We start from the raw sequence: 24,541 nt of genomic DNA on the forward strand, positions 1-24,541 counted from the left end.
GGACCCTTAGGACTTGGCCCATCTCCTGAGCAGGCGGAGAAGGACCTTGGCCCCTGATGGGCAGGTTGCTGTGTGCCAGCAGAGGGCAAAATGGGAGCTTTCGTTCCAGTTGGTGGGACACGGCACGAATGATCTGCATCTTCCGGGTTTGGCTACTGTCAGTCAGGGAGGGATGAGATGGAGTCACGTGGGCACTTAATTAACCCGTGGGGGGGGGCGGGGGGGCTTCTCTGAGGAGAAGCTGAGCCCTGAACCTGGAAGCGCGTCCCAGGCAGCTGGCCCAGCAAGTGCAGAGGCCCAGAGGCAGAAGTGAACCTAGTGTGTCCACTGAGTGGAAAGAAGCCCAAGTGGCTGGAACGTTGGAGTCAACAGGGGTAGGGTACAGACACCGCCAGATGTTGTGGGGGTGGTCAGAGTTTTATTCTGACAACAATCGGAGGTTTTTACGCATGGCTGTCAGGCGGGGGGAATGGAGTTGGGGAGGCAGGTTGGGCTGCCAGGATAGTGGAGCCCAGCCGGGGTCCTCTGTTTGGCCCAGAGAGTGGCCTCCCAGTGGGGAGAGGCTGGTGCCCCAGAGGGCCCGGCACAGCACCGCTTGCACCACTGCCAGCCGGCAGGGCCCCCTGGCTCCTTTGCAAACACGGTTCCACACTGCCTCCATGGGAGCCCTCTGACTCAGGTGGAACCACTGTTCTCGGCTGGCCAGTCCCTCCCCCAGGAAAGGCCCTGCAGCTGGCCGTGGGTGGATCTGGTGGGTAGAATAGCACTCAGGGTCAGGTGGGTTCTTGCATGGACTGCCCTGGACCTCCCTCCACCCTTCTCCAAACAGGCCTGCCTCCTTTATTAACGTCTGCTGTCGGGTGGGGGCTGGGCCCCGGGGCTTGCCTTTCCTCCGTGCCCCCTGCTCCCCACGGGCCCTGGGCTCGGGTCAGACCCTGCGGCCTGGAGACAGGGTCCTGTCTGGATGGGCCCTTCCCCTCACTGACCTCTCCCCTTCAGACACCGTCACTTGCCCCAGAATCTGGCTGCCTCCTGTCCCCTGCCGCCTGCCCCCTGGCCCCTGGCAGAGGGTCACAGCGGGAGAGAACCTCCCTCTTTAGAGGGTCCTTAGTCCCATGTCTCCTGACAGACCACCACCACGGACCGAACGTGTGAGTGTTTATGGCGGATCCTGCCAGCTCTTGCCCACCCTCTGCCCGCTGTCCTTTCCTGCTCGGCCCCACTCAGGGCAGCTTTCCCTGAGCCACAGGGCTGCCCGCACCGCGTGGCTCCCCCAGGCTGTGCCGGGCACCCGTCCTGAGTGCGGGCGGTGGTTCCTTCACTCAGCAAACCCCCCACCGTGGGGAGGAAAGTGGAGCTTGGGCCAGCGGGTGAGTGAGGGGCACCATCGCAGGATTCCGGGGGCCCTGCCGCTCTGCCCGATGCTCCCAAGCTCCAGCGACTTCCTTCTGCAGCGCAAACGTGGGAAGGTAAGTACCTCAGGCGGAAGCCGGGAGGTTTTCCGTGGCGGACATCGGCAGGAGACAGGGTGGGAATGTAGGGCGGGATCCTGGCTCCGCCAAAAACTGCAGAGTGCCCCCGGGCCAGCCCTGGTCCTCTGAGCCCAGGCTCCTGTTCGGTCAGTTGGGAAGACCCCGCTTCCTTCAGCAGTACCTGGCATTTGGCGCCCGTCTCGGAGGATCCTTGGGGCGCTGGGCGGGGAAGCGCCCAGCCCCGGGATTTCAGTCCCTGCCGCCCCAGCAGGCCGGCGCCCAGGGCGGAGCGTGGGCTGGGGCTGTGTGGGCAGCTCGCCCGGCCCTGCTCTCGTGCCCTCTGGCGTCAGGCCGACCAGCAGTGTCCTTGGGCTCGAGCGCGTGCAGGGGAGGGGGCGGCCTCTGGTCTCGGGCTCCGCGGAGCGCTCCCGTGGAGGCGGGAGGCGCACGGGCAGACGCCAGGCCGGGCGGGGGCCGCTCCCAGGGAGGAGCTGGGGGAAGGCCGGGATGGGCGCCGCCGCTCGCTGGGGCTCCCCCTGCCCTCGGGGCAGGCAGGTGCCGGGTACCCCGCCGAGGTCGCGCGCGGCCCGGGCGCTCGGCTGGCGCGCTGCAGCCTGCGCGCCGGGGACTTCGAGGCCGTGGGCGGGGCCGCCGCTCGGGGTGCGCGGCGATTGGATGGCGGCTGGGACGCGCGCCGCCGCTCCCTTTGCACACGCCCCTTCCACCTCTCAACGACGCCTCGGAGCGCCGCGATGGGCTCTGCCCCAGTGCGCGTCGGCGATTGGTGGAGGGGCGTGGCCCAGGGGCGCGGCTGCCCGCGGATTGGCCGGGCGCGGCGGGGGCGGACCCGCGCATGCACTTAAGGGGCGGTGCCGGGGTGCGGGGGGCAGTGCCAAGATGTCGACGGCGGCGGTACCGGAGCTGAAGCAGATCAGCCGGGTGGAGGCGATGCGCCTGGGGCCGGGCTGGAGCCACTCGTGCCACGCCATGCTGTATGCCGCCAACCCCGGGCAGCTCTTCGGCCGCATCCCCATGCGCTTCTCGGTGCTGGTGAGGACGCGGGCGGGCGGCCGGCGGGGGGGGCGCCGCTCGGACCCACGCCCGTGACCGCGCTGCCTTGCAGATGCAGATGCGCTTCGACGGGCTGCTGGGCTTCCCCGGGGGCTTCGTGGACCGGCGCTTCTGGTCGCTGGAGGACGGCCTGAACCGGGTGCTGGGCCTGGGCCTGGGCTGCCTGCGCCTCACCGAGGCCGACTACCTGAGCTCGCACCTGACCGAGGGCCCGCACCGCGTCGTGGCGCACCTGTACGCGCGCCAGCTCACGCTGGAGCAGCTGCACGCCGTGGAGATCAGCGCGGTGCACTCGCGCGACCACGGCCTGGAGGTGGGGCCGCCGCCCGGGCCCCGCCCCCCGCCCCGGGGTTTGGCTCTGGCCCCGCGGAAGGCACCGATGGGTAACACGTCCCCCTGAGGGTCCCCTGGCCGGGCGGGTGGGGATCGCTGTCTCCAGCATCTGGGTGGGGAGAGGGGCCTGGGGAGGCGGGGCGGGGCTGGGCTCCCTCGGGGCTGTGTTCCATCTGCCTTGCTGCCTGCCATTGCCAATCCCGGGAGTGGGGAGTGGGATCGGTGGGGGGGCGGGGGGATGGGGCGGTGGCTGCCGGGGGAGGGGGGAAACTGAAAAGGGGACGGTAGGGCTGGGTTCGTGGACTCGGGGAAAGTGGGTTGGGATCTCATGGTTGCAGGGGTTTAAGGCTCTTGGAATCTGTGGGTTTCGTGGTCTGGAAGGGCCGGGAGTGCCACTTGGGGTGTTTGGGACTCACCAGGTGGCAGGGGGAGCATGAGGTGTGAATGGGGGCTTCCTGCCCGCGGATGGGGGGCTGAGACCTGATGTGCAGGGGGTGGGAAGCGCATGGGGTGGCCTTGAAACTTGCTTGGGGAGGAGAGGGGCTGCACTGCTCCAAGGGAGCTGGCTGGCTTCTGCCTCACCAGACCCTGCCAGCGTTCCCCATTGTGTCCTTGGCATCCTGGCTGCCTGTCCCCTGGCCTAGCAGCTCCCAGGCCCCTTCTGCCAGGGCTGCAGGATCAGCGCAGGGGCCTGGCCCCAGCCCTGGTCTCTTCTCCATGCAGGTGCTGGGGCTCGTGCGCGTCCCACTCTACACCCAGAAGGACCGAGTCGGCGGCTTCCCCAACTTCCTGAGCAATGCCTTCATCAGCACAGCCAAGTACCAGCTCCTCTTCGCTCTCAAGGTGCTCAACATGATGCCCGAGGAGAAGCTGGCTGAGGCCTTGGCTGCGGCCACTGAGAAGCAGAAGAAGGCCCTGGAGAAGCTTCTCCCGTCTTCCTCCTGAGGTTGCTCCTGTGTTGAGTGTCTGTCACCCTCCCACAGTTCTGTCTGTGCCCATGGGCTGAGCCTGGGCCCTGAAGTTGTGTGGGAATGTCTTTTAGCCTGTTTCTGTGTTTGCACCCCATTCTAACTGTGTGGGGCGAGTGAGCATCTCGTTGTCCCCACTGCCCTGAGCAGTCACTCAGTGGGGGCCAGGCCAGCTGGGACCCTCTCAGGTTGGTCAGTGCACTGGGCCTGGCTCTCCAGGCTCAGGACATTCTCACCCACCCGGAGGCTCAAACCCTCCTCTGTCGAGCGTCATGGGCGGGCAGAGGCCCAGGTGCGGCCCGACTTCCTGGGTGGCTGGGTGCACACACACCTGGACCGTTACATTGGTTTGTTCTATTGAGGACGCCTTGGTCTGGGTTGACTCACTGCTGCGTCCTGCCCCCTGTGCCAGCCCCAGGGCCTAGAGAAGAGCCAGCCTGGGGTAGGATGTCCGGTTAATTCTGGTGGCTGTCAGCTGTGCTCAGTTAGGCTTCTCTCCGTGGTGTGTGCCTGGGAGAGGCTTCAAAGCAGCTCTACCCGCTGGGGCTTGGCCCTGAGGAGAGTCAGGGCCGTGGGGCCCAGCTGTAGCTGGGGCGCAAGGAGAAAGGACAGTAAAGTCGCTCCTCGGCTGCTCTGTGTGTTCTTTGGTCCTGGCTGGAGGCCCAGGGCTCAGCGCAGGGGGCCTCCCCCGGACTTAAGGACAGGGCCAGACCCGAGAGCTTGGCGTCGTTCAGAGTGGAGCTGCCACAGGCCTCCTGTCCCGGGCGGGGGTGTCCTTCACCTTCTCGTGTTTGCTGTGGCACTGCTGGCCGTGGACCTTTCTGGGCCCTCAGCCTGGTCTGGGGCTTCTGGTCTGGGCCTGTCAATGTGAGCCCCTCTCCTGAGCCTGATGGCTCTGGCTGCCCCTGGGCTGCCTGCTGCTCTTTCCTCTGCTTTGAAAGCCCTCCTTTCTCCCCCAGCACCGTCTGCAGGCACCTCCAGGGGACGGTCTGGAAGCACTGGCCGAGTGTGCAGATGACAGCAGCAGAGCCACTGCAGACAGGAAGGTCACCACTGGCGGTCTCCTATGGCCATGTCTGGAAAGTCTCCCCAGCGCCCGCCTGGCCTGGTAAGGAGAGCGGCACCCCGCCCAGCTGGGCATCTGTTCGCCTTAGAGCCCGAGGGAGCGGCCGGCGCTGTGGGCACAGGCACTTGACTCTGTAAATAAAGTACCTGGACCTTGCTCCTCTCTCATTTCCGGGGACGTGCTCTGCTCTCCAGGTAGCTTCTGTAGAATCACGGGGGTGCTAAGCAAAGGTGGCCCTAGCTGCCAGGAACGATGGAGCACGGGGTCACTGAGGTGGCTCTGCTCTGCACAGTCTTCTTTTTTTAAATTATTTTTATTTTTTGTGTGTGAGGGAGATTGGCCCTGAGCTAAATTCTGTGCCAATCTTCCTCTATTTTATGTGGGATGCCCCTACAGCATGGCCTGACGACCAGTGCTAGGTCTGTGCCCAGGATCCGAACCTGTGAAGCCTGGGCCACCTAAGTGGAGCATGCGAACTTAACCACAATACCACTGGGCCGGCCCCCCAGGTGTTCTCTGTCCTGGCAGAAAGGGCCTGGGCCCCAGTGGGTCACTGCGGCTGAGGGTCTTGGTGTGGCTTTTCCCCTTGCTGTGCTGCGCCAGCCAGTACTGTGTGTCCCCTGACCAGAACTGAGCCCCTCACCAGCTGATCTCAAATTTTATTCTCCAGCAAATGACATAAGCTGCCCAGATGCCCCAGTCCTCACCCCTCAGGGCAAACCTCAGTGTGGCACCTGCGGTGTCGGGGACACGCTCTCTCTCAAGGCCATGCCTGCTCTGGGCCTTACCACCAGGTGCTGAGCACGAGACCCTCAGCCTGCCTCCGTGGGGCCTCGCTGCCTGGTGCCGACCACAGCCCCAACCTGCCTCTCTGCTGGCTGCTCCCGGGCCTGCTTCTCGGGCCCCAGCTGGGGCCTGGGCTGCTGCAGCCGCCCGCTCAGGCCCTCTGTCTTCCGGGTGCACAGGTTCAGGGTGGATCAATCACCCGACGTCAGGTTCTGAGGAGGGAAAGGAAGACTGAGGCGGGCGCTCACTCAGCTGCCCGTGGACCTGCTCCCCGGCCCGGGCCCCGGGCCAGCAGACACTCACCGTCCCTGCGGCTACGGCTCCCGCCAGTTCTCTTTCCCGTTCAGCACTTGTAGCTTCTCCAGGCTCTGGGTCACGGAGCACAGCACTCGCCCTGGGACGGAGCAGACAGTGACTGCTCTGCAAGTCTGGGAGGGGCATGAGGAAGGGGGGCCCTGGGGAGCACTAGGAATGAATGACCTTGAGGGTCAGCGGGCTGTGGTGGGACTGCCCCACAGCAGCCAGGGGCTCTCCCTGTTCACCCGTCTGGCCCCTGGGAGGGGTGAGGGCCACTGGCTGCCCTCCTGGAGACTCACCCATCTCACAGACTCGATCCTCCAATGCTCCCGACAGCTCAGGGAGGCTCAGGGCCTGCAGGGCAGCCTGCCAGCCTTTGGAGTCTGTGGGGCAGAGGGCTGGGTGGGCCCGGGTCTGTGTGCTCACAGGCCCTGCCTCTTTGTCCTGATCCACTGTGACAGGGGACTCACCCAACTGTCAGTGCCTGTGTGACTCCCTTGTTACATAAAACGTGTTCTGTTCCCGCTTGTTGACCGAAGCACTCGCTGCTGGCCAGGGCCCAGCCCCAGAAATGAAAGCGTGAGGGTCCCTGGCCTCCCGCGGGGCTGTGCCCTGGGCCTTCACCTCCTGCCACTGGGAGGGACAAGGAGGCAATGGGCAGAGCAGAGTGCCCTCACCCTGCAGTTTGGGATTGAGTGCAAGGAGGTGTCAGTGTGATAACCGTGCTGAGACAAGTGGTACCCCTGGCCTGGGGAGGCCTCCCTGTCCCTGTCTGCCTGGGCCGGGCTGGGCCGCTGCTTTCCTTACCCGCTGTGGGGAGGGCTGGGCCCAGGGTCGCCCTGCGGGGGGACTCATCCTGCCTCACTCGGGCTGACAGTTCAGCTTGACAGGCTCTGCCAGACACAAGACCAAGTGCTGGTGAGGGGAGAGGTGGCAACAGTGCCTTCTGCAGCCCCAGAGGGCAGGAGACCGCAGAGCCCCACTCCCTGAGTGTAAGGTGGGGCTCTGCCCTGGCCCCCAGCCCACCTCTGTGGGCGTGTGGCAAGCACACGCCACCCGCACAGATAGGCTCTCGGGGCCTGAGACCAGGGCGGAGGAAGACCTGCAGCGGGTGCAGCTTCTCCAGGCCCTGTCTGCTGCCTGGTCTGTCCTGCAGACGAAATGGGGGGTGGCACCCAGTGACCCCAGGAGGCCCTGGAAATGACCCCTTGGTTGAAGAACCTGGAGGAAACGGTGGCTCAGGGCCTGGCCCTGGCCTAGAAGCTGCTCAGACGCTCACTCACCGCAGCTGGTCCAGTACGAGGGCAGCATCGTGGGCGAGGGCCCAGGTCTCCTGCAGCTGGGCGCGGACGTCCTTGCGGGTGCTGTCCTGCTCCAGGAGGCAGCTCTCCACCACGGCCCGCAGCTCCTGCTCCTGCGACACCTGGCCCCGCATGGCCTCCACCTCCTCACAGCTCTGCAGCGGGACAGGGAGAGGTGGGCGGACATGCTGGGGACATGAGGCCATGGCTGCTCGGGCGGGGTCCCCCTCCAGTTCCATCTCTGCCATCCCGATTGTCACCCTCTCTCCCAGGGGGTACCTCTACGGTACCCCTTGGGTCTCTCCCGCTTTGAGTCCCTCCTGTGAGCTCTCTGGTGTCCACGCCAGCCGCTCATCCTCTGCCTCGCCCTGTCTCTCCTCACTGGTGTCCCTCTGACCTCCTGCTTAATGCCCCATCTTCCTGAGCCTCCTTCCTGCATGCCTGCCTGTGCGTCCCCCTTCTGCTTATGACTCTAATGCTTTCTGCCCTCAGTGTCCTATCGCCGCCCTGGCTGCTTCTCTCTGCTGATGCTGGGTATCTGTCCCCACCACTTGCTCTCCATGGCTGTGTCCTTCCCTACAGGTGTGTGTCTCCAGACACCTCTCATCCCCTCCCTGGCTCTCCCCACTCACTTTGTGCAGCTGGATGGCGAGCTCTTGCATCTCGGCTTCAAGCCGGTCAGCATAGGCCAGCTCCAGGGCGTCACTAGGGGGGCGGGCACTGCTGTGCCAGCGGGCAATGGCAGAGGTCATCTTCCTCTTGGGCCCAAACAACCTGCAGGGGTGAATGAGAGAAGGACGTGGTTTGGCATCTGCCGTGTGCACAGAGGCTCCATGGACCACACTCCCATCAAACTGTCCCCCTAGGGGAGATGCCAGCATGAAGGGGAAGAGCGGCCCCCAGGATCCTGGGGCAGAGAACAGCATCCCCGCCCCTGGCTGGCCTCCCCATTTCTTCCCCTCCGCTGCCCGGCTGCTGCTCTCATTGAACAGGGAGCTCGGGCTGGCAGGCTCCAGGTTGTGGACAACCGTCTGTCAGCTCACAAGCTCTCAAAAGTGAACGGACCCTGTGCCCTGAAGGCAGCAGGGTCAGCCAGGCCAGCTTGGGGGCCTCAGGAGGCACAGGGCCCAGCTGTGTGCATCTAGGCCGGGAGGAGCGGCTGTACAAACTGAGGACAGTTCACGGCAGGAGGGGAAGCTGACTTCTGGGGGGCAGCTCTTTCCACACAAATGCCAGGAAGGTGCGACCTGTGCTCGTCCTGGCTCGCCTGGCTAAAGTGACGGGGTGAGGCCACAGACGGCTCCCCGGGACTCACGTGATGCCGATTTCCTTCAGGTCGCTCTCGGTGAGGGTGAGAAAGATGCGGAGGTCCACGTCCTGCTCCTCGAACACCTGCAGGTACTTCAGACACCCGATCTGCTCCAGCAGCGTGGCGAGGTCCTGGGGGCAAAGGAGCCAGGACGGGTCAGGGGACAGGCGGGGCACAGAGACACGGGGACAAGGAAAGGCATGCGATGCAGTGCAGAGCCACTTCTCCTGCAAGCATGCAGTCGAGAGGTCACGTCCCCGTGCTGCGCCCAGCAGATTCCCCAGGTGCAGCAGTGGCACAGACTGGACTGCGGATGGAGAACCCAGCTGCCACCCGTTGCAGCCCAAAGGACAGCGGCAGTATTTCTTGTAGGCAGGTCCGCCAGCAACACCTCGGCGCTCCCAGTCTCTGTTAACTGGGACTGTCTCGACGGCTCCTGCCCCTTCAAAGGCTAGCTTTTGCTGGCTGTGGCATTCCTGGTTGAGTCTTTTTCTTGCATGACTTTGGACATGGCATCTGAATGTCTTCGGTCTCCAGTCTCTGACAATGAATGGGCTGTTCATCTTACTGAGTCCCTCGTTGGGGAGGAGTCACCTCTCCTGCTCCCTTCAGGACTCTGTTTCTTGACAGCTCATGATATGATGAATCCAGGTGTGCGTCTGAGTTTAACCTAGAGTTCACTTAGCTTCCTGGATGTGCAGATCCATGTTTTATCAAATTTGGGAAGGTCTGACTATTTTTAAAGCACTCTGCTCTTCTCCCCCCCTCTCCTGGAACAGCATTCTGTGTACACGGGCACATGCCCGACGGGGCCTCACAGGCCCCTGCGCACGCCTCTCCCTCTTCCCTCCACTGCTCAGAACTGCCGCCACGTCGCCAGTGCAGGGATCATTTCAGTCACCGGACTTTTCGACTCCAGAATTTCTCTTTGGTTCCTTTTTATTTCTCTCACTATCGATAGCCTCCATTTAGACGTGGTTTCCTTGAACTGCTGGAACGTATCTGTAAGAGCCGATGTAAAGACTTCGTCTAGCGAGGCCAGTGTCTGGGCTTCCTCGGGGCGGCTTCTGTTGATTGCTTTTTTTTTTTTTTTTTTAAAGATTTTATTTTTTCCTTTTTCTCCCCAAAGCCCCCCGGTACATAGTTGTGTATTCTTCGTTGTGGGTTCTTCTAGTTGTGGCATGTGGGACGCTGCCTCAGCGTGGTCTGATGAGCAGTGCCATGTCCGCGCCCAGGATTCGAACCAACGAAACACTGGGCCGCCTGCTGCGGAGCGCGCAAACTTAACCACTCGGCCACGGGGCCAGCCCCTGATTGCTTTTTTACAGTATACAAGTCATACTTCGTTTCTGGGCGCATCTCGTCTTTTTTGTTGAAAACTGGACATTTTAATGGGGCAGCTCTGGAGATCCGGTTCTCCTCCCTCTGCGGTTGGTTGTTGCTGCTTGTTGAAGCTGTTGTTTGTTTAGTGGCTTTTCTAACAATTCTGTCAAGTCTGTATTCTTCCCCACATGTGGCCACTGAAGTGTCTACTCAGTTCCTAGTGGTCAACTAAGGACTGGAGCGGTTCCCTTCACCACCTGGAGCCAGCAGACCTCACCGTCCTCCCTGCGGAGCTCTCACGCCGGCTGGGGCACACCTTGCACGCTCTGCCAGGCCGATGGCACTCCTGCTTCGCCTTGACCTCCTGCTTGCTCAGTCTCAAGGTCATTGAGAGGTCTTCTCTCTGAGCATACACTCTGCCTGGAGCCTGTGTGTGGCCCCCTAGAGCCCCAGGAACATGTCAGAGCTTTGCACAGCTCCTCTGGACGTCTCACTGCCCGGCTTTTCCTTTGAAGTCTGTGGGTAATCTTGTCGCCCCAGCTGTTCCCCAGCACCTCAGGCAGCCGTCCAGTTAACAGACAAGCCTGCCCAGGGAGAGGCCTTGGTACTGGGTGGTCACGCTCCCGGTCAAGTCAAATAGGTTTGTAAGTGTGGTCTTCTAGGGCACCATCAGACAGGCTCAATAATGCCGACTCTGAGAATGGAACTTTGAAAGAGCTCCAGCTCTGTTCTGCCCCCTCCGGTGGCTGTCACAAGCCACCCTGGCACTGGAGAGTGGGGGACGGGACCAGGGCACATTGCAACGCTACAAAGGTCACGGTTCTTACTGAGGTTCAGCCATTTCTCTTGAATAAACGTTCTCCAGGTTGCTGCAAGCCTTTAGTTAACTCACAGAGTTCTGGAAAAACTGATTCTGACCACTTTTGCCAGTTTTTTCGTTGCCTTTAATGGATGAGCAAATTTTCCAAGGTTGTTACTCTGCCATTTCCTTAACCTAGTTTCTCAAACAGCCTTCAGACCCCACGACCCCTGCCACCAAAGGCTCTAATCAACATGCTTAAGGAGCCACAGCGGCAGCTGCTCCCCGAGCCTGGGCCGCAGGCCTGGAGAGAGCCCCTGGAGGGCTGCAAGGAGAAGCCAGCACAGGCACAGGCTTTTAATGGACAGCAGAGCTGTGCCTAACAAAGAAACAACGAATCCTCACTCGGTCTCTCTTCTTTGTGCCACTTCTGCCCGCAGAGGCAGGAGCTCTCAATTGACACCTGAGACAGCTGAGTGCTGTGGCTCCTGTGACCCTAAGGAGCTGCTTAGCCGGAGCAGCCTGGGCCGAGGAGGGTGGCAGCAGCGGTTGCTGCGTCACACTGTGCCACTGTCTTTGCCCCTGTGCGTCTGGTTTCTCTCCTCCCCAGGCTCAGGGGGGCTGAACGGAGTACAGAAGTGAGTATGGAAACCAGTGGAGAGAGACCCCTCCTGTGGAAAGGGCCACACACAAACCCTGCAGCTGGCCCCTCTGACCACTGGGAACCCTTGCAGGCCGAGCAGCTTTACAGGCCACTGGGGGAAAAATCGCCACCACTCTCCTCTCAGCAGTACCGGGCCCTCACAAGCCTACTGTAAATGCCTCACGAGGCACAGAAAGCGCCGTCTCTAACCACTGGTTTCACAAACGGCCTTACCTGGGGTCCTGAGTAGGGGGGCTGCTCCGCCTGGGGCACAGATCCTGGGGAACAGGCAGCTGCAGGGCTGGGATGCCACTGGCTGTCACTGTTGCTGTGCCGATTCTTGGCCTTCACGTAGCTTTTAGTTTGCTTGCGAACCGAGCTTTTCCGCACATGGTCCGAGTCCTGTGGCGAGAGGAGCGTGTGTAAAGTGACACTGACGGCTCACGGTGAGTGTGGCTGCATCCAGGCCCTGCCCACCGCCCACGGCTCCAGCTGCGCACTCTGGATCAGAGCCACTTCCCTGGGTGGCGGGGCGGGGGGGGGGGATGGTTAGGATCTGAAACCCTTTGTGAACCCCCCACCTGCCACACGGAGGCTTCCTTGGTGACTCCCCCCATGGTCTGTGCCACCTACACCCAGGTGGTGGCCCTAGAGGGTGGGCCCAGACCTCATAAGTCCGAGCATAGCACAGACACACATAAAATACTCGTTACCAGATGCAGCCATCTCAGTGAACTAGCAGACACCCCCATGACTGAGGAAGGGGAGTGAGACAGGAGGTCAGGATCGGAGGAGAAGCAGACCTCGTTGCTCTCCAGAGAGGCCTCGCTGCTCACTCCCGGGGCCCTCGCCAGACCCTCGCTGCTGCTGCTGCTGCGCACGGCCCCGAGGTGGGCACAGAAGGCATGCTCTTCTGCAGTGGAGAAGACAAGGACGTGACTGCAGGTCTGGCCTGTGGTGACTCCCCCGAGCCCTGCACCCGAGTGGTCTCATCGCCAGCACTCATCAGCTCCTTCCACAGTCACGTGTGCTCTGCGTCATGCTGCCCACCTGCCCAAGCCCAACCCCCTGCACACACAGGCAGCGTGTGCGTCTTTCCGCTTCACGAATCAATCCAGGCATCCAGAACAGAGCTCGGCACAGAGGGCACTCGGTGACCAGCTGCTGAATGAATGACACCAACACTATGACACAGACGCTTCCTGTCTGTTCTGAATGACTCCCGCAGACCCCGCCTGGAGAGACGCTGGGCCGGAAGCTTCTCCTCACCTGGCCCCATGCCTGATTCTCTGCCTCTCCTCGAGAGAGCCAGGGCCCTCGTTCTCGACTGGACAGCTCGTCAGCACCAAGCCCCGAAGGTTGGGGTTGTGGGGCACCCAGGAATTCCTACACCTGACTGCGCCCCTGGCCGAGCAGTGCAGGGGGAGGGGGGTGGGCGCACGTACCCCGGCTGCTGCTGCTGCTGCTCTCCACATCCCGGTCGTTGATGGGGGAGGTGACATCCCTGTAGCAGAGGCCCCCCTCTTCCAGGGGGTTCTCTTCACTGCTGTTGAAGGTGACATAGCCCCGGGGAGGCACCTGCTCTGTGGACAGAATGGGGCGCGTGAACCCACAGGAACACGAAAGGGAGACGAGTCCTCCTACCAGATGCAGCCGCCGCCTCAGGGGAACCTCGCGTGAGGGAAGGCCCCGCTGCAGGCAGGCAACTCGCACCCTCCTGGCCATCACCTCATCTACTCTGTTAGGTGCTGACTGCGGGTGAGGAGACAGGCTCCGAGGGGATCGGAGACCAGTGTGTGTCCCACAGCAAGTGCACGCTGGAGCCAGGGCCGGCACAGAGTTGAGCCCGGTGCCCTCTCCACACCATGCTGTTTCTTTGCCAAATGCAAAGAGTAGGGAACGGCAAGCTGTATTTACAGACTCCTGAGCCACAGGAAAGCAACAGTGCTGGATGTTCCTTTTAGCTGGAAACGTGATCTCAGACACGGCAGCCTTCATTGCCCCGAGCCTTCCCAACATGGCACCGAGGGGGCTGCTCACAGGTCCGTGTGCCCTGGCCGGAAAGAGACCTGGCTGAGCAGGAAGGGAGGAGGCCTGGGGTAAAAGTTAACAGCAGTCACATCAGATTACGTAACCTCTGAATGGATCTGCCCGCAGGAAAACAAGGAGGAAAGGCAGAACTCAAACCAGAGTTTAATTCCAATTTTGCCCCTGCCCCTCCCCACAGAAAGTACATTTATTTGCAGCAAACAGACTGGCTGGTGGGGCCATGGATAGCTTATTCTCTTCTTTATACCTTTCCGAAGGTATTGAGCTTTTTTACAATCAGCACATGCCATTCATCATTCAAAATGTTTTTTAAGTGTTGGCAAAGCGAATATATGCACCTATATAAAACTTGAACATCACAACGTTTAAGAGGAAAAAACAAACGCTCCTGAAATGCTGCAACTGAGAGACAACTCCTTCACTACGCTGGAGAGCGTCCTTCCAGCCTTCTCTGTGCATGCATAAAAAGAGCTATGTACAGGGGCTGGCCCCGTGGCCCAGTGGTTAAGTTCGCGCGCTCCACTGCAGGCGGCCCAGTGTTTCGTTAGTTCGAATCCTGGGTGCGGACATGGCACTGCTCATCAGACCACGCTGAGGCAGCGTCCCACATGCCACAACTAGAAGGATCCACAACGAAGAATATACAACTATGTACTGGGGGGCTTTGGAGAGAAAAAGGAAAAAATAAAAAAAATCTAAAAAAAAAAAAAAAAAAGAACTATGTACAGGGGCCGGCCCAGTGGTGCAGTGGTTACGTTCGCACACTGCTTTAGTGGCCAGGGTTCGAGAGTTCAGATCCCGGGTGTGGACCTGCACACCACTTGTTGGGCCCTGCTGTGGTGGTGTCCCACATACAAAGTAGAGGAAGACTGGCACGGATGTTAGCTCAGCAACAATCCTTCTCAAGCAAAATAAGATTAGCAACGTTAGCTCAGGGCCAATCTTCCTCACAAAAAAATAAAAAATTACAAAAAGTTTAAAAAAAGAATGCTGTACAAATGGGCCTCGGCCGCAGATTATTTTGGTAACGTGAAAGAATTCCATTTTAGAAAAGCACTTATTGTATGGCTACACAGATTAATTGTATACCATACCCCGAGGCAAGACCTGTCCTTCCTATGCCCCCACCTGTCAGGGTGGGACAGGTAGTATCGACTCCTCAGGGGAAATATACTCTGCCACTCAAAAAAGAGTCAAACTCAGCCAAAAGTCCCAGAGCTGTGCGCTTTACAGCATGCCAGACAGGCTCCGAGGTGCGCCTCACCCTGTGGCAGGAGCTAGAGGAGGGCCTCCCCAGGGACCCAGTCAGCCCGCCGCTCCAAGGACACAGGAGAAGGCGGGCCTGGAGGTCCCAGCCCAGGACTCCTTCCAGGGCTCTTGGATGGGAATCAAGTCACTCACACACTCTCGACGGCAACACGGTCTCCTCTGACTGGGAAAGTCGGTCTCCTCCCAGCCCAGGCCTAAGAGGGACAGGTGCTCCCGGGTAACAGCGGCCCATCTACCCAGCCTGCTACACTGGCAGCCTCGGCCTGGCCACTGATGGGTGACAGACGTCAGAGGAAGGCGCAACTCATACTAAGCTTAGTCAGGCCCGAGCAGGAGAGTGAGCATCAAACCCGACTCACCCCAGGACCATCGCCCCCCCACACTGCCCAAGAGCACTACACTCGACACTCGGGAGTCGACAGTTAGAGGATAAACTCAGCAGATCTGGGCACTCGGAGTCTACGATGCTAGCCCACCAAGCGTTCCACCCAACAGTCCTCAGGAGGGTTTGAGCATCAAATCCATCACCTTGAGGAGAGAGCAAGAGTGGGGTCATCCCCCAGCCTGCCCCAGAGGGACATCCAACGCCGGGCCGGCAAATGCAGTACGATGTTCTGCCCAGGTGACTCGGAGGGAGGAGGAAGTGGGACCCCATCACACCTTCCCTGCACCAGCTGACCCACCCATCTGATGAGTGAAACCTGAGCTTAGCTACATTTCTGCTGCTAGAAAAAAAGTGCTACTTGTAATTTTAACCAATCGAAAGGACAATCAAAGGATGACCCAAAGCCCAAGAGCTAGCTGGTGACTAACGTGTTTCCATCACTGTGACCAACTCTGAATCCTAGAGCTGTTGCTTCCTCCCAGTGGCCCACACTTCAGGAGCCTGAGAGGTGTTCGTTCTCGTCAAGACGGAATCTTGGAACACCCGTCAAAGAGGCATCAGGAAATGGGGCACGCTCACCGTAGCCAGGCCGCCGGGCCGTGCCCCCCAGGCCGATAGCTGTGATCCTGGCCAGGGCTCGCGGCCCCTCGTGGATGCTCAGGCCCTTCTTCCGACAGGGCCTCTGTCGCTGAGGAACAGGGAAGGATTCGTCCGAAGAACTGAGATCTTCGTACTTTTCTGTGGGTTAGACACCAAAAGTAAGACACTTTGTTCAGTGATGGACTAACTGACAAATCCTCATAGTAAACTGGAAGAAAATACTCGTAACTGGTTTTCTTAAATTAAGAAGAAAAGTGTGTTTCCCGGGACTTCACTTGTAAGAAATGCCATAATGGGCCAGACCACTGCTCAGACGAGCCGTGGGGACATGTAGGGGCAGCAAGCTTGCTAGGCATGAGGCTGAGCTGAAAAAGTTCATTGTGAAGGAGGAGTCTAATTCTTTTTCCGCTCTTTGGGTTTGCAGAATTTTTTATAACATGCGTGTATTACGTTTATAATCAGAAATAAATTTTGTTCTAAATTGAAGTGATAAGATCCATCTCTTCGTAAACGTATGGCAACATCAGTTACAACTTCTCAGCAGTTTTATATTCTCAACTTGGACAACGTCTTGGGAAACAAGCGCCACACGATGGCTGTGTGTGTGCTGTTTTAGGAAGGATTTCAAAGGACCACCCGCCTGGGCCTCAGAGCTCAGCATGCTCACAGCAGTTACAGTTGTATAGCTTTCATGGTTTCCATATTTCATCGCACCTAGAAGGCAAAATTCAGGGATTTATTGGTATAAAGCTCCCAGGTGATAAGATCTCATTTTGGAGTGGGGACCCTGGGGTGGAGATAGGCGGAGAAGTCCTTCACTCCACTGCGCTCAAGTGTGCTGGTTTATCACAAAACAGCCCTGAGGCCAGGAAGGGAGCTGGGCTGAGCCAGGCCCTGGAAAGGGAGCGGCCCACTCAGATGTGAACTGACAGCTCAACTCAGCGACTGCCTGGCGAGCGAGGCAGTTGCTGGCCCAGGTTCCAAAGGCGTTGACCATTCTCCCCACCACCCCGGCCTTCACCTCACTCCCATCTGCTCTAGGATCGAGGCCACTAGGAGACCATGGTCCCATCCTAGCAGAAGATGAAGGCATCATAAAAGATAAACATACAAGGGAGGGGAAACCAAGGAAAGGCGGCTCCATGAAGCTGAGCCTCCGACATGTCCTCTCACGCCTGCCCGAGTCGGCAAGGACGACAGACAGAACCACACGAATCCCACGCCATCAACGTAGCCCGGACGCAGAGAGCCCGCAGACTGCAAAGTTCCCCGCCCCTGGGAGGAGGAGACAAACCCCGTTTCCAGCAGAGAAGACTGCCTCCTTGCTCGCCCCATTCTCTGTGGGGAGCAAAACAAGTCTAGAAAAAAGCCACACAGACGTGAGAAGAGAGGAAGGAAGTGCCAACGTCACCCTCAGAAAGACAGAGTCCATTCAACAGGCAAAAAGACTGGAAGAGAATCGGAGTGGAGCGGAGCATGAGCACAAGGAAGTGACTTAAGAATGTGCCAGGGACCTGAGGGAGCAGTCTTAGCACAGCCACACTTCCAGAGAGGCACCTTTTGGGAACTGGGCAGTGAAGAAAAAAGCAAGCAGGGGATGTTCAGGATCTGGCAAGACAAAAATCCATCAGAGGACACACAATGGTTGGCCTAATTACATCCCCCTCCAAAAAAAAAGCCACCCAGTAAGGTGACTCTCCTTGTGACACTATGGGGAGGGAGCTCCTGAACCAGGACTCACACACGGGCCAGGCCACTACGTCCTGTCTGTGAGAAAGCACAAGTGAGCTTCATCCACATACAACCACAGGGAGGACTCAGAAAGGAGATCATGCACTTCAGCAGATGAAAAGCGCCCCCCCGACCAAAACCAACAAGGGGCAGGCAGAAGAGAGCTCTAAGACAACACACTGGACTGACACAGCCTTCAACAGCATCTGGGGGTCGGAACAGCAGCCTGAATCAGAAACTCAAAAGCTGAGAACAAACATGCACACGCACACGGAATCGTGAGAAAAGAAAATGGAACTCAGGAAAGAAAGAGGAAAAAAAAGTCAAAGTACAAAATGAAGACTAAATTACAAAGCACCCGAGGAAGAAGAGATCCGAACAGAGACTTAACCAGAAGCACTGAAGAAAAGTAAGAACCACCGAAGACGGAACGGGCGGAGAGAGAAGTAAAAGGGCCAGAGAGAAATGGCACAGACAGAAGGCAGGCAGAACGAAGAAAGACAAGGGGAAGGAACCACCGAAACAGACGACACTTTTACAAAAAGAGAGAGAAAAAAACTATTTTGCAGACCTCTATGTAAATAAGTTTGCAATCCTGGATGAAATGATTTCCTAGGAAAATACAATTTACCAAAATCGACCCCAGTGAAATTAGAAAGCTTCAGCCGACCAATTTCTACAGAAGAAATTGAAAAACTTATCAAGGGACCATCCCCCAAAGAAAGACCAGGCCCAGATGGTGTCACACGAGAATCCCACCAAACGTTCAAAGACCATGGGGTACCAATGCTGCACAAATTGTTCCAGAGCACAAAAAGGGAAGGAAAACTTTAGAATTCTTTTTATGAAGCAAGTGTAATACTGGGACCTATACCTGAAGACAGAACAGAAGAATTACAGACCGATATCATTTATGAAGGATTAGCCACACCAAAACACTAAATACCAGCAAACAGAATCCAACACCATGTTAAGAAAAGAATACACTAAGTGGGATTTATGCCAAAGATATGAAGTTGGTTCATTATTAGGAAATTCATTAATATAATATACCATATTAACAGATCTAAGGAAAAAATTCACAATCATCTCTATAGATGTTGAAAAAGTCTTTGACAAAATCCAACACTTATTCCTGTAAAAAAAACACTCAAGAATATAGGAAACGACAGATACTTTCTTAACATGATAAAATACATGCACACATTACTCTTAAAGCCAGCGTCTTACTTATGTGGCATTTCCAATAAGGCCAGGACCAGGCGAATGTTCACCATCTCCATTATATTCACATCATACTGGAAGTACGAGTTAATGCAGCTAATGAAAGAAATCAGAGGTATAAAACTCAGAAAGAAGCAGTAAATCTATCTCTAGTTGCAGATTATATGGTAGTATACCTGGAAAAGCCTAGAGAATCGGTCAACAAAACTAACTCCAACAATGAAAGAATGCAGTAAGGCAGCAGAATATGACGTTGGTATGCAGACATCAATAGCCCTCCTATTCACAGACAACAAGCAGGTAGATATAATGGTAGTGAAACCCCATTTACAACAGCAACAAAGAAAATCATTTAGGAATAAATGTACATTATGTACAAAACGTATACAAGGAAAAATTTAAAACTTGAAAAAAGGACATCCGTTGTTGTCAGACAGGACTACTCAACAACATAAAGGGGTAGTTAATTTATCAATCTGCCGCAATCTCAATCTCAACACTGTTTTTAAGGCACTAGACAAGTTCAGACAGAAAAATAAACAAGCAATAGCTAGGAAAACACTGAAAAAGGCAAGTGATGAGGGAGACTAGCCCCACTAGACAGTAAAACACATCACAAAAAGCCTCTCTAATTGAAACAGCGTGGGTCTCGAGCGTGAACAGAATAGGAAGTCCAGAAACAGCCAAGCACAAATGGGTACTTCGTATGTATGAGAAAGACGGGTTCTCAGATCACGAGGTCAAAGGTGGACTTTTGAATAAATGATGCTAGGACAACTGGGGAGCCATCTGAAAAAACATACCTCACACCATACATGAAAATAAAGTGTAAATGGATCAGAGAGCCAAATGTAAAACATGAAACCATATAAGTACTGGGAGAAAACACTGGCGAATTCCTGTGCAACCAGGGCACGGGGAAGATTTTTGGTGACTCAAAATCCAGAGGCAATAAAAGATTGATGAATATGACTGTGTAAAATAAAACATTTTGCATGGCAACAAACACCATAAGCAAAGTCAAGAAGAAAACCCGGCAGCAAACCCTCGTGAGGCTGCCCTGCCTCCCCCGTGGGCGCCACCCGCCCTGCACCCCAGGCACATCTTCACCTGGCAGGTGCCACTCACACTCTCACTGGTCTCCCTCCCGTTAGACAAGTGGGCCTCAACCTTGACTGCACAGTGGAGTCACCGGGGAGCCGGAGAAGGTGCCTGGCAAGGCTGCGGGACCCAGATCTCAGGGCGGCAGTGGGAGCCAGGGGAGCAGGGGTCTTCTTTCTCCCATGAGATTCGCACAGAGGGCAGAGGCAGGTACCTGGGCTCCGATAGAGACTCTTGGGCAGAGAAGGCGAGTGAGCGTCTATCAACCCCACAATCTTCATGTGTCCATACTGCTTGGCCAGCATCCGGGCTGTGGCTCCACTATGGTCTCTCGTATCCACCTGGACTCCCTGTGAAAGTTGGGGAAACGAGATGTTAGGAACCTCCGCTGCAAAGCACCCTCACCTCCCTGGACAGACCCTGCTGGACCCTGGACGAGAAGAGGAAGTTGCACCTGCTCCTTAGCACCACCGTGAAAAGGTCTGCGGCCCGGGTTCACCCCACATCTGCGCAAGAAAGAGGCGAGAGCCTGCGTGGCCTCCCTCTCTTCTCAATGACAGGACTAAGTGGGGCGGGGCTGGGGGGCCTGGTGGCTCATCCAAAGGAGCAGTAATGCGGCCCCTGACGGCTGTGCCTCTGCAGGTTCACTCCTTCCATTTGCAGCCCCAGGGGCAGGCAGATACTTAATGGACAGAGGCAGCCCTGCGCTCAGGGTGCGGGAGAGCCCAGCCTTCACCCTTTGCACCTGGGCACCAGAGACGACAGATTCACCAGAGAAGCAGCCTTTAAAAGTCACAGTCAGAATGAGCTCCGCCCTCCTGAGACAGAGCGTGCTAACTCGCATCCATAGCCCTACAAAGCACTTAGTCTTCAGGACGGTAATTCCACTTCTTCGACTCTGTCCTAAGGAAACAGCCCCAAACACAGAGAAAGCATTAATGCACAAAGCTGTTCAGCACGACATATTTGCAATAAGGAAAACCTGGAGGCAACTTAAATGCTCAGGGTGGAGAGTCAGCTATGTGACTGCCGTAAATGCTGGTATTTACAAACAGTTGGTATAAGCACATTTAAAAAACGACCATGATACAAAACCGTATATAACTGCAGTGAAACAAGACAAAACAAGAAAGTGAATAGAAAGCAATACCGGAAGGAAATATGCCCAAACGGTTAATATTATTTTTAAGCAGTAAGATAACAGGCAATTTCCCCCTCTTCCTAATCTTCTGTATTTTCTAAATTTACTACTATGAGCATGCTTACTTTTGAAACGGGAAAAGCCCACTAAGCTTTCCATTATTAAAAGCTTAGCCATGCAATCTCGTAGCTGAGGGTGGGTGACTGGAGCGCAGTGCTCTGGAAGCAAATCAGGAGGAAGTGGAAACAGTAAAAGTGCACAGACCCTTTGGCTCAGTAGTTCCACCTCTAGGAATTTAACCTCAGGAAATAACTAAGGACATACACAAACATTTGGGATCCTCCTGCAGCATTTAGCATAGTGAGAACCGGAAAGAACCTAAAACAGGGCCTTAGTGAAGTAACTGCAAACACATCTATAGAGTGGAACAATGCCACCGTCGACACAACAGGTCCAGGTGTCTGCAGCAACCCGGACAGGCGTGCACAAGACATTGATAGAGAAGACATGCATAGTACAAAACATTCTGTATAATGGGATTCCACTTTGACTTAAAATACATCTCTCTTAAAAACTAGAAGGACACTCGACACTGTTAACCTGTGCTCTCTCTGGGTGATGGGATTATGAGTAGGTTTTGCTTTCTTTTTGCTTAACTCTACTTTCTAATCCTTTTATTGCAAGTATATATCACTTGTATAATAATTACATAGTACTCTTTCCCCCTATTTTGAAAAGCTATGATCAACGGACAGTCTTGGTTGAGCCCAGTTCAGAAGGGGGCTATCACACTTCCCTCTGGTAGGAAAAATCCACATTTTTACAAGAGCCTAACTGAGCTTTACTTTCTACAATCCCCCACTGTCCAGGGCTCTGGTTAGAAACCAGCTACGGAAACTTCAGCCTTAAAAGAAGTTTCTGGGGGGAGAGGGAGGGGGATCGGATGAAGGTGGTCAAAGGCACAAAGTTCAGTTACGGGATGAATAAGTCCTGGGATGTAATGTGCACTCTGGTGACCCTGGTACAGCCCTGTGTGACACATATGCAGGCTAACAGGGTAAGTCCTAAGAGTTCTCCTCACAAGGAAAATTTATATATATGTGCATCTCTGAGATGATGGATGTTAAGTAAACTTGTGATAATCATCTCACAATACATGTAAGTCAAATCATTCTGCTCCACGCCCTAAACTTACAGATGTGTATGTCAAATATATCTCAATAAAACTTGGGGGAGAAAAAGATAATTTCTTGTTTCAGTTTGCCAGAAGGGACCCAGAGGTTTCAACCAGAACAAACAATATCATCTTCACTATAGGGTTTTAACTAATATCTGTTTTTAAGCCTGGAAGATTTCAACTTCACACTATACTAAAGGGGGAAAAAAGCAGTAATACCATTCTTAGTGAGTAAGAAATGAGGAAGAAAGCAGAACTGAGAACAAGAAGGTTCCTGAGGTAAGGAAAGAAAACATTAGAATTTCTATTTATTTATCCTTTAAAATTTTTCCCATTTTTCTTCCTATTTTACTTTGTATGTAATTTATTATTAGAAAGTACATGATCAAAACTCATTTTAACAGACAGGAAAGTGGGATGAGAAAGCTGAGAGGCCGCAGAGCAGGCTCCCGGTGGGCATACTCCTCACGCAGAGAGCCAGGTCTCGACCCTCAGCTCTCTCCCGGGAGAGGCCGCCACGCCCAGTCCTCCTGCCCCGGCTGAGCCGCCCGCCCGGGGCTGGCCCTGAGGGAGGAAGGGAAACAAGGCGCTGGGGAAGCAGCTGCACCTTCTCTCCCCTGGCAGAGCCCGGGTGCCCGACCACTCGTCCACCTCCAAGGAGGGAGCCTGGCTCTGGAGCGGCAGGGCAGGAAGAGCGGGTGGGCCCTCTGGCTCCCTGCGGTCTAACCATGACTGAGTAGGAGGACATCGGCGGGGAATGAGGGATAGCCACCCAGGGCTGCTGGACGGCCTCCCCAGCAGCGGAACAACCTAGCCCATCACCACGCACTCCGAGCCGTGCCCACCGGCTGCTCAGCCAGAAACTGACCAACACCTTCGATTCCTGATTGGTGCCCTGGAGAACTCACTCTTGATTTCCTGAGTTTGATAATTGTATGTGAGTACAAAAGAGAAAATTCTAGTTTTGAAATATACACTAAAGTATTTAGGGAGATAAGGGCATTACGGCAACAACTTACTTACAAATGGTTCCCAAAAAGACAATATGTATATATAGAAAATGACAAAGAAAATGAGGTGAAATGTTAACATTTGGAGAATTTAGTTAAGGTATGCAAATTCTTCTACTATTTTGTGACATTTCTTTGAGTCTGAAATTACTTCAAAATTTAAAAATTTTGCCAAAAGAAATCCAACACAATTTGTTTTCACTGAATATGAGTTGCCACACACAATCTCAGACCTAGCTGGGGAGGCCAGGCACCAAACGAGGGCATAATCTGCATGCAGATAAACGATCTAAAGCCTCTGAGTTTTCAACGTTTTCTGTTTAAAGAATTGTGAGAGTAACTGTCCCTTCGATCTCTAGTTCTACCTTATTTAAGAGCAGACTCTGGGGGGCCGGCCCGGTGGCATAATGGTTAAGTTCATGCGCTCCCCTTCAAGGGCCCAGGGTTTGTGGATTTGGATTGGGCGTGGACCTGCACTGCTCATCAAGCCATGCTGTGGCAGTGTCCCATATACAAAATAGAGGAAGACTGGCACACAAGTTAGTTCAGGGTCAATCTTCCTCACCAAAAAAAATTTTTAAATAAAAATAAAATCAGACTCTAAACTCAGAAGCAGAGGTTACGCTTTTCACCGTTCTGGGCTCCTACCCATCTATTCTTTTTTTTTCTTTTTTCTTCTTCTTCTCCCCAAAGCACCCCAGTACGTAGTTGTATATTCTAGTTGTAGGTCCTTCTAGTTGTGCTCTGTGGCACCTGCCTCAGCATGGCCTGATGAGCAGTGCTATGTCCACACCCAGGATCCGAACCAGTGAAACCCTGGGCCACCGAAGCGGAGCGTGAAAACTTCACCACTCAGCCATGGGGCCAGCCCCAACCAATCTATTCTTGACTCTATGCTATGTCTTAAGAATGCCTTGTATGTGTGGGTGGAATTACCTTCAAAGAATAATTATTTGCAGAAAAGGAAGCCCAAATGGCTAATAAATGTATGAAAAGATGCTCAACCTCACCAGAAATCAGGGAAGGGCAAAAATGCACAGGAGACAGCTCCGTGAAACCACATACCAAGTGTTACTGAGGGTGCAGGAGATAAGAGCTACCAAATCCGACTAGAGGACTGTCAGGGGGACAGCTGTGGAGGAAGCTATTTATCCGATCTATGAACACTGGGTGGGGAAGATGCACCCATCCTTCACACTAGCAATTCTACTTTGAAGAACACATCCTGATCCAAAGAAATCCCTTCCAATGTGCTCAAGAAGACAGATAAAAATGCCAAGTGCAGCGCTGTTAGGAATAGCAGAGTGGACACAACTTAAACATCCCCTGAAGAAGGAATGGATAAACGTAATATATTCATATAGCCAATAAAGACAGAGCTGTTAAAATGAGTGAACCACATCTACACATAACAACACTCTGCTGAATGACACATAGAGTTGGGTTTGTTATTTACATAAATCTTTAAAATATATAAAGTAAGTCT

At 55.5% G+C, this 24,541-nt stretch overlaps 2 protein-coding genes across 15 annotated transcripts in view; one reads left to right on the forward strand and one right to left on the reverse strand.

Annotated features, from left to right (window-relative positions):
- Positions 1-246: 246 nt before the first annotated feature.
- On the forward strand, positions 247-8,749 carry NUDT16L1 (nudix hydrolase 16 like 1). 3 transcript variants are annotated; one of them, XR_006889351.1, is made up of 5 exons: positions 1,000-2,522; positions 2,596-2,926; positions 3,600-3,822; positions 4,804-4,952; positions 8,630-8,749. XR_006889351.1 is itself a non-coding variant. In XM_046666197.1 (4 exons), exons 1-3 carry the CDS (start codon positions 1,980-1,982, stop codon positions 3,819-3,821), a joined length of 1,026 nt encoding a protein of 341 aa, XP_046522153.1. In that variant the 5' UTR covers positions 1,000-1,979; the 3' UTR covers position 3,822; positions 4,804-5,066. The 3 variants fall into 3 exon arrangements, 1 of the variants encoding a protein (XP_046522153.1); XR_006889350.1 differs by lacking the exon at positions 8,630-8,749 and having other exon boundaries at positions 247-2,522; positions 4,804-5,066; XM_046666197.1 differs by lacking the exon at positions 8,630-8,749 and having other exon boundaries at positions 2,596-2,856; positions 4,804-5,066.
- The window catches only part of ANKS3 (ankyrin repeat and sterile alpha motif domain containing 3), a 28,243-nt gene continuing 9,253 nt past the window's right edge, over positions 5,552-24,541 (reverse strand). For 5 of the 12 annotated variants that reach the window (XM_046666180.1, XM_046666183.1, XM_046666181.1 and 2 more), the window contains 12 exons: positions 19,942-20,077; positions 15,651-15,809; positions 12,814-12,951; positions 12,172-12,281; positions 11,603-11,770; positions 8,610-8,734; positions 7,927-8,068; positions 7,277-7,449; positions 6,801-6,886; positions 6,293-6,376; positions 6,000-6,090; positions 5,552-5,927 (listed from right to left, as the gene is read on the reverse strand). In XM_046666180.1, coding sequence (XP_046522136.1) covers positions 6,011-6,090; positions 6,293-6,376; positions 6,801-6,886; positions 7,277-7,449; positions 7,927-8,068; positions 8,610-8,734; positions 11,603-11,770; positions 12,172-12,281; positions 12,814-12,951; positions 15,651-15,809; positions 19,942-20,077 — 1,401 coding nt within the window. In that variant the 3' untranslated portion in view covers positions 5,552-5,927; positions 6,000-6,010. The remainder of the gene's footprint in view (positions 5,928-5,999; positions 6,091-6,292; positions 6,377-6,800; positions 6,887-7,276; positions 7,450-7,926; positions 8,069-8,609; positions 8,735-11,602; positions 11,771-12,171; positions 12,282-12,813; positions 12,952-15,650; positions 15,810-19,941; positions 20,078-24,541) is intronic. The other 7 variants (XM_046666173.1, XR_006889348.1, XM_046666176.1 and 4 more) reach the window with 7 other exon arrangements.

Source organism: Equus quagga, chromosome 7 (genome assembly GCF_021613505.1).
Source record: "Equus quagga isolate Etosha38 chromosome 7, UCLA_HA_Equagga_1.0, whole genome shotgun sequence".
Lineage (NCBI taxonomy): Eukaryota > Metazoa > Chordata > Mammalia > Perissodactyla > Equidae > Equus > Equus quagga.

Bases quoted from the DNA above. Each gene is read 5' to 3' on its own strand.
- NUDT16L1 (XM_046666197.1), top strand. From the start codon at position 1,980: ATGGGCGCCGCCGCTCGCTGGGGCTCCCCCTGCCCTCGGGGCAGGCAG. The intron at 2,523-2,595 runs GTGAGGACGCGG...GCTGCCTTGCAG, and splicing joins CCATGCGCTTCTCGGTGCTG to ATGCAGATGCGCTTCGACGG. The intron at 2,857-3,599 runs GTGGGGCCGCCG...TTCTCCATGCAG, and splicing joins CGCGCGACCACGGCCTGGAG to GTGCTGGGGCTCGTGCGCGT.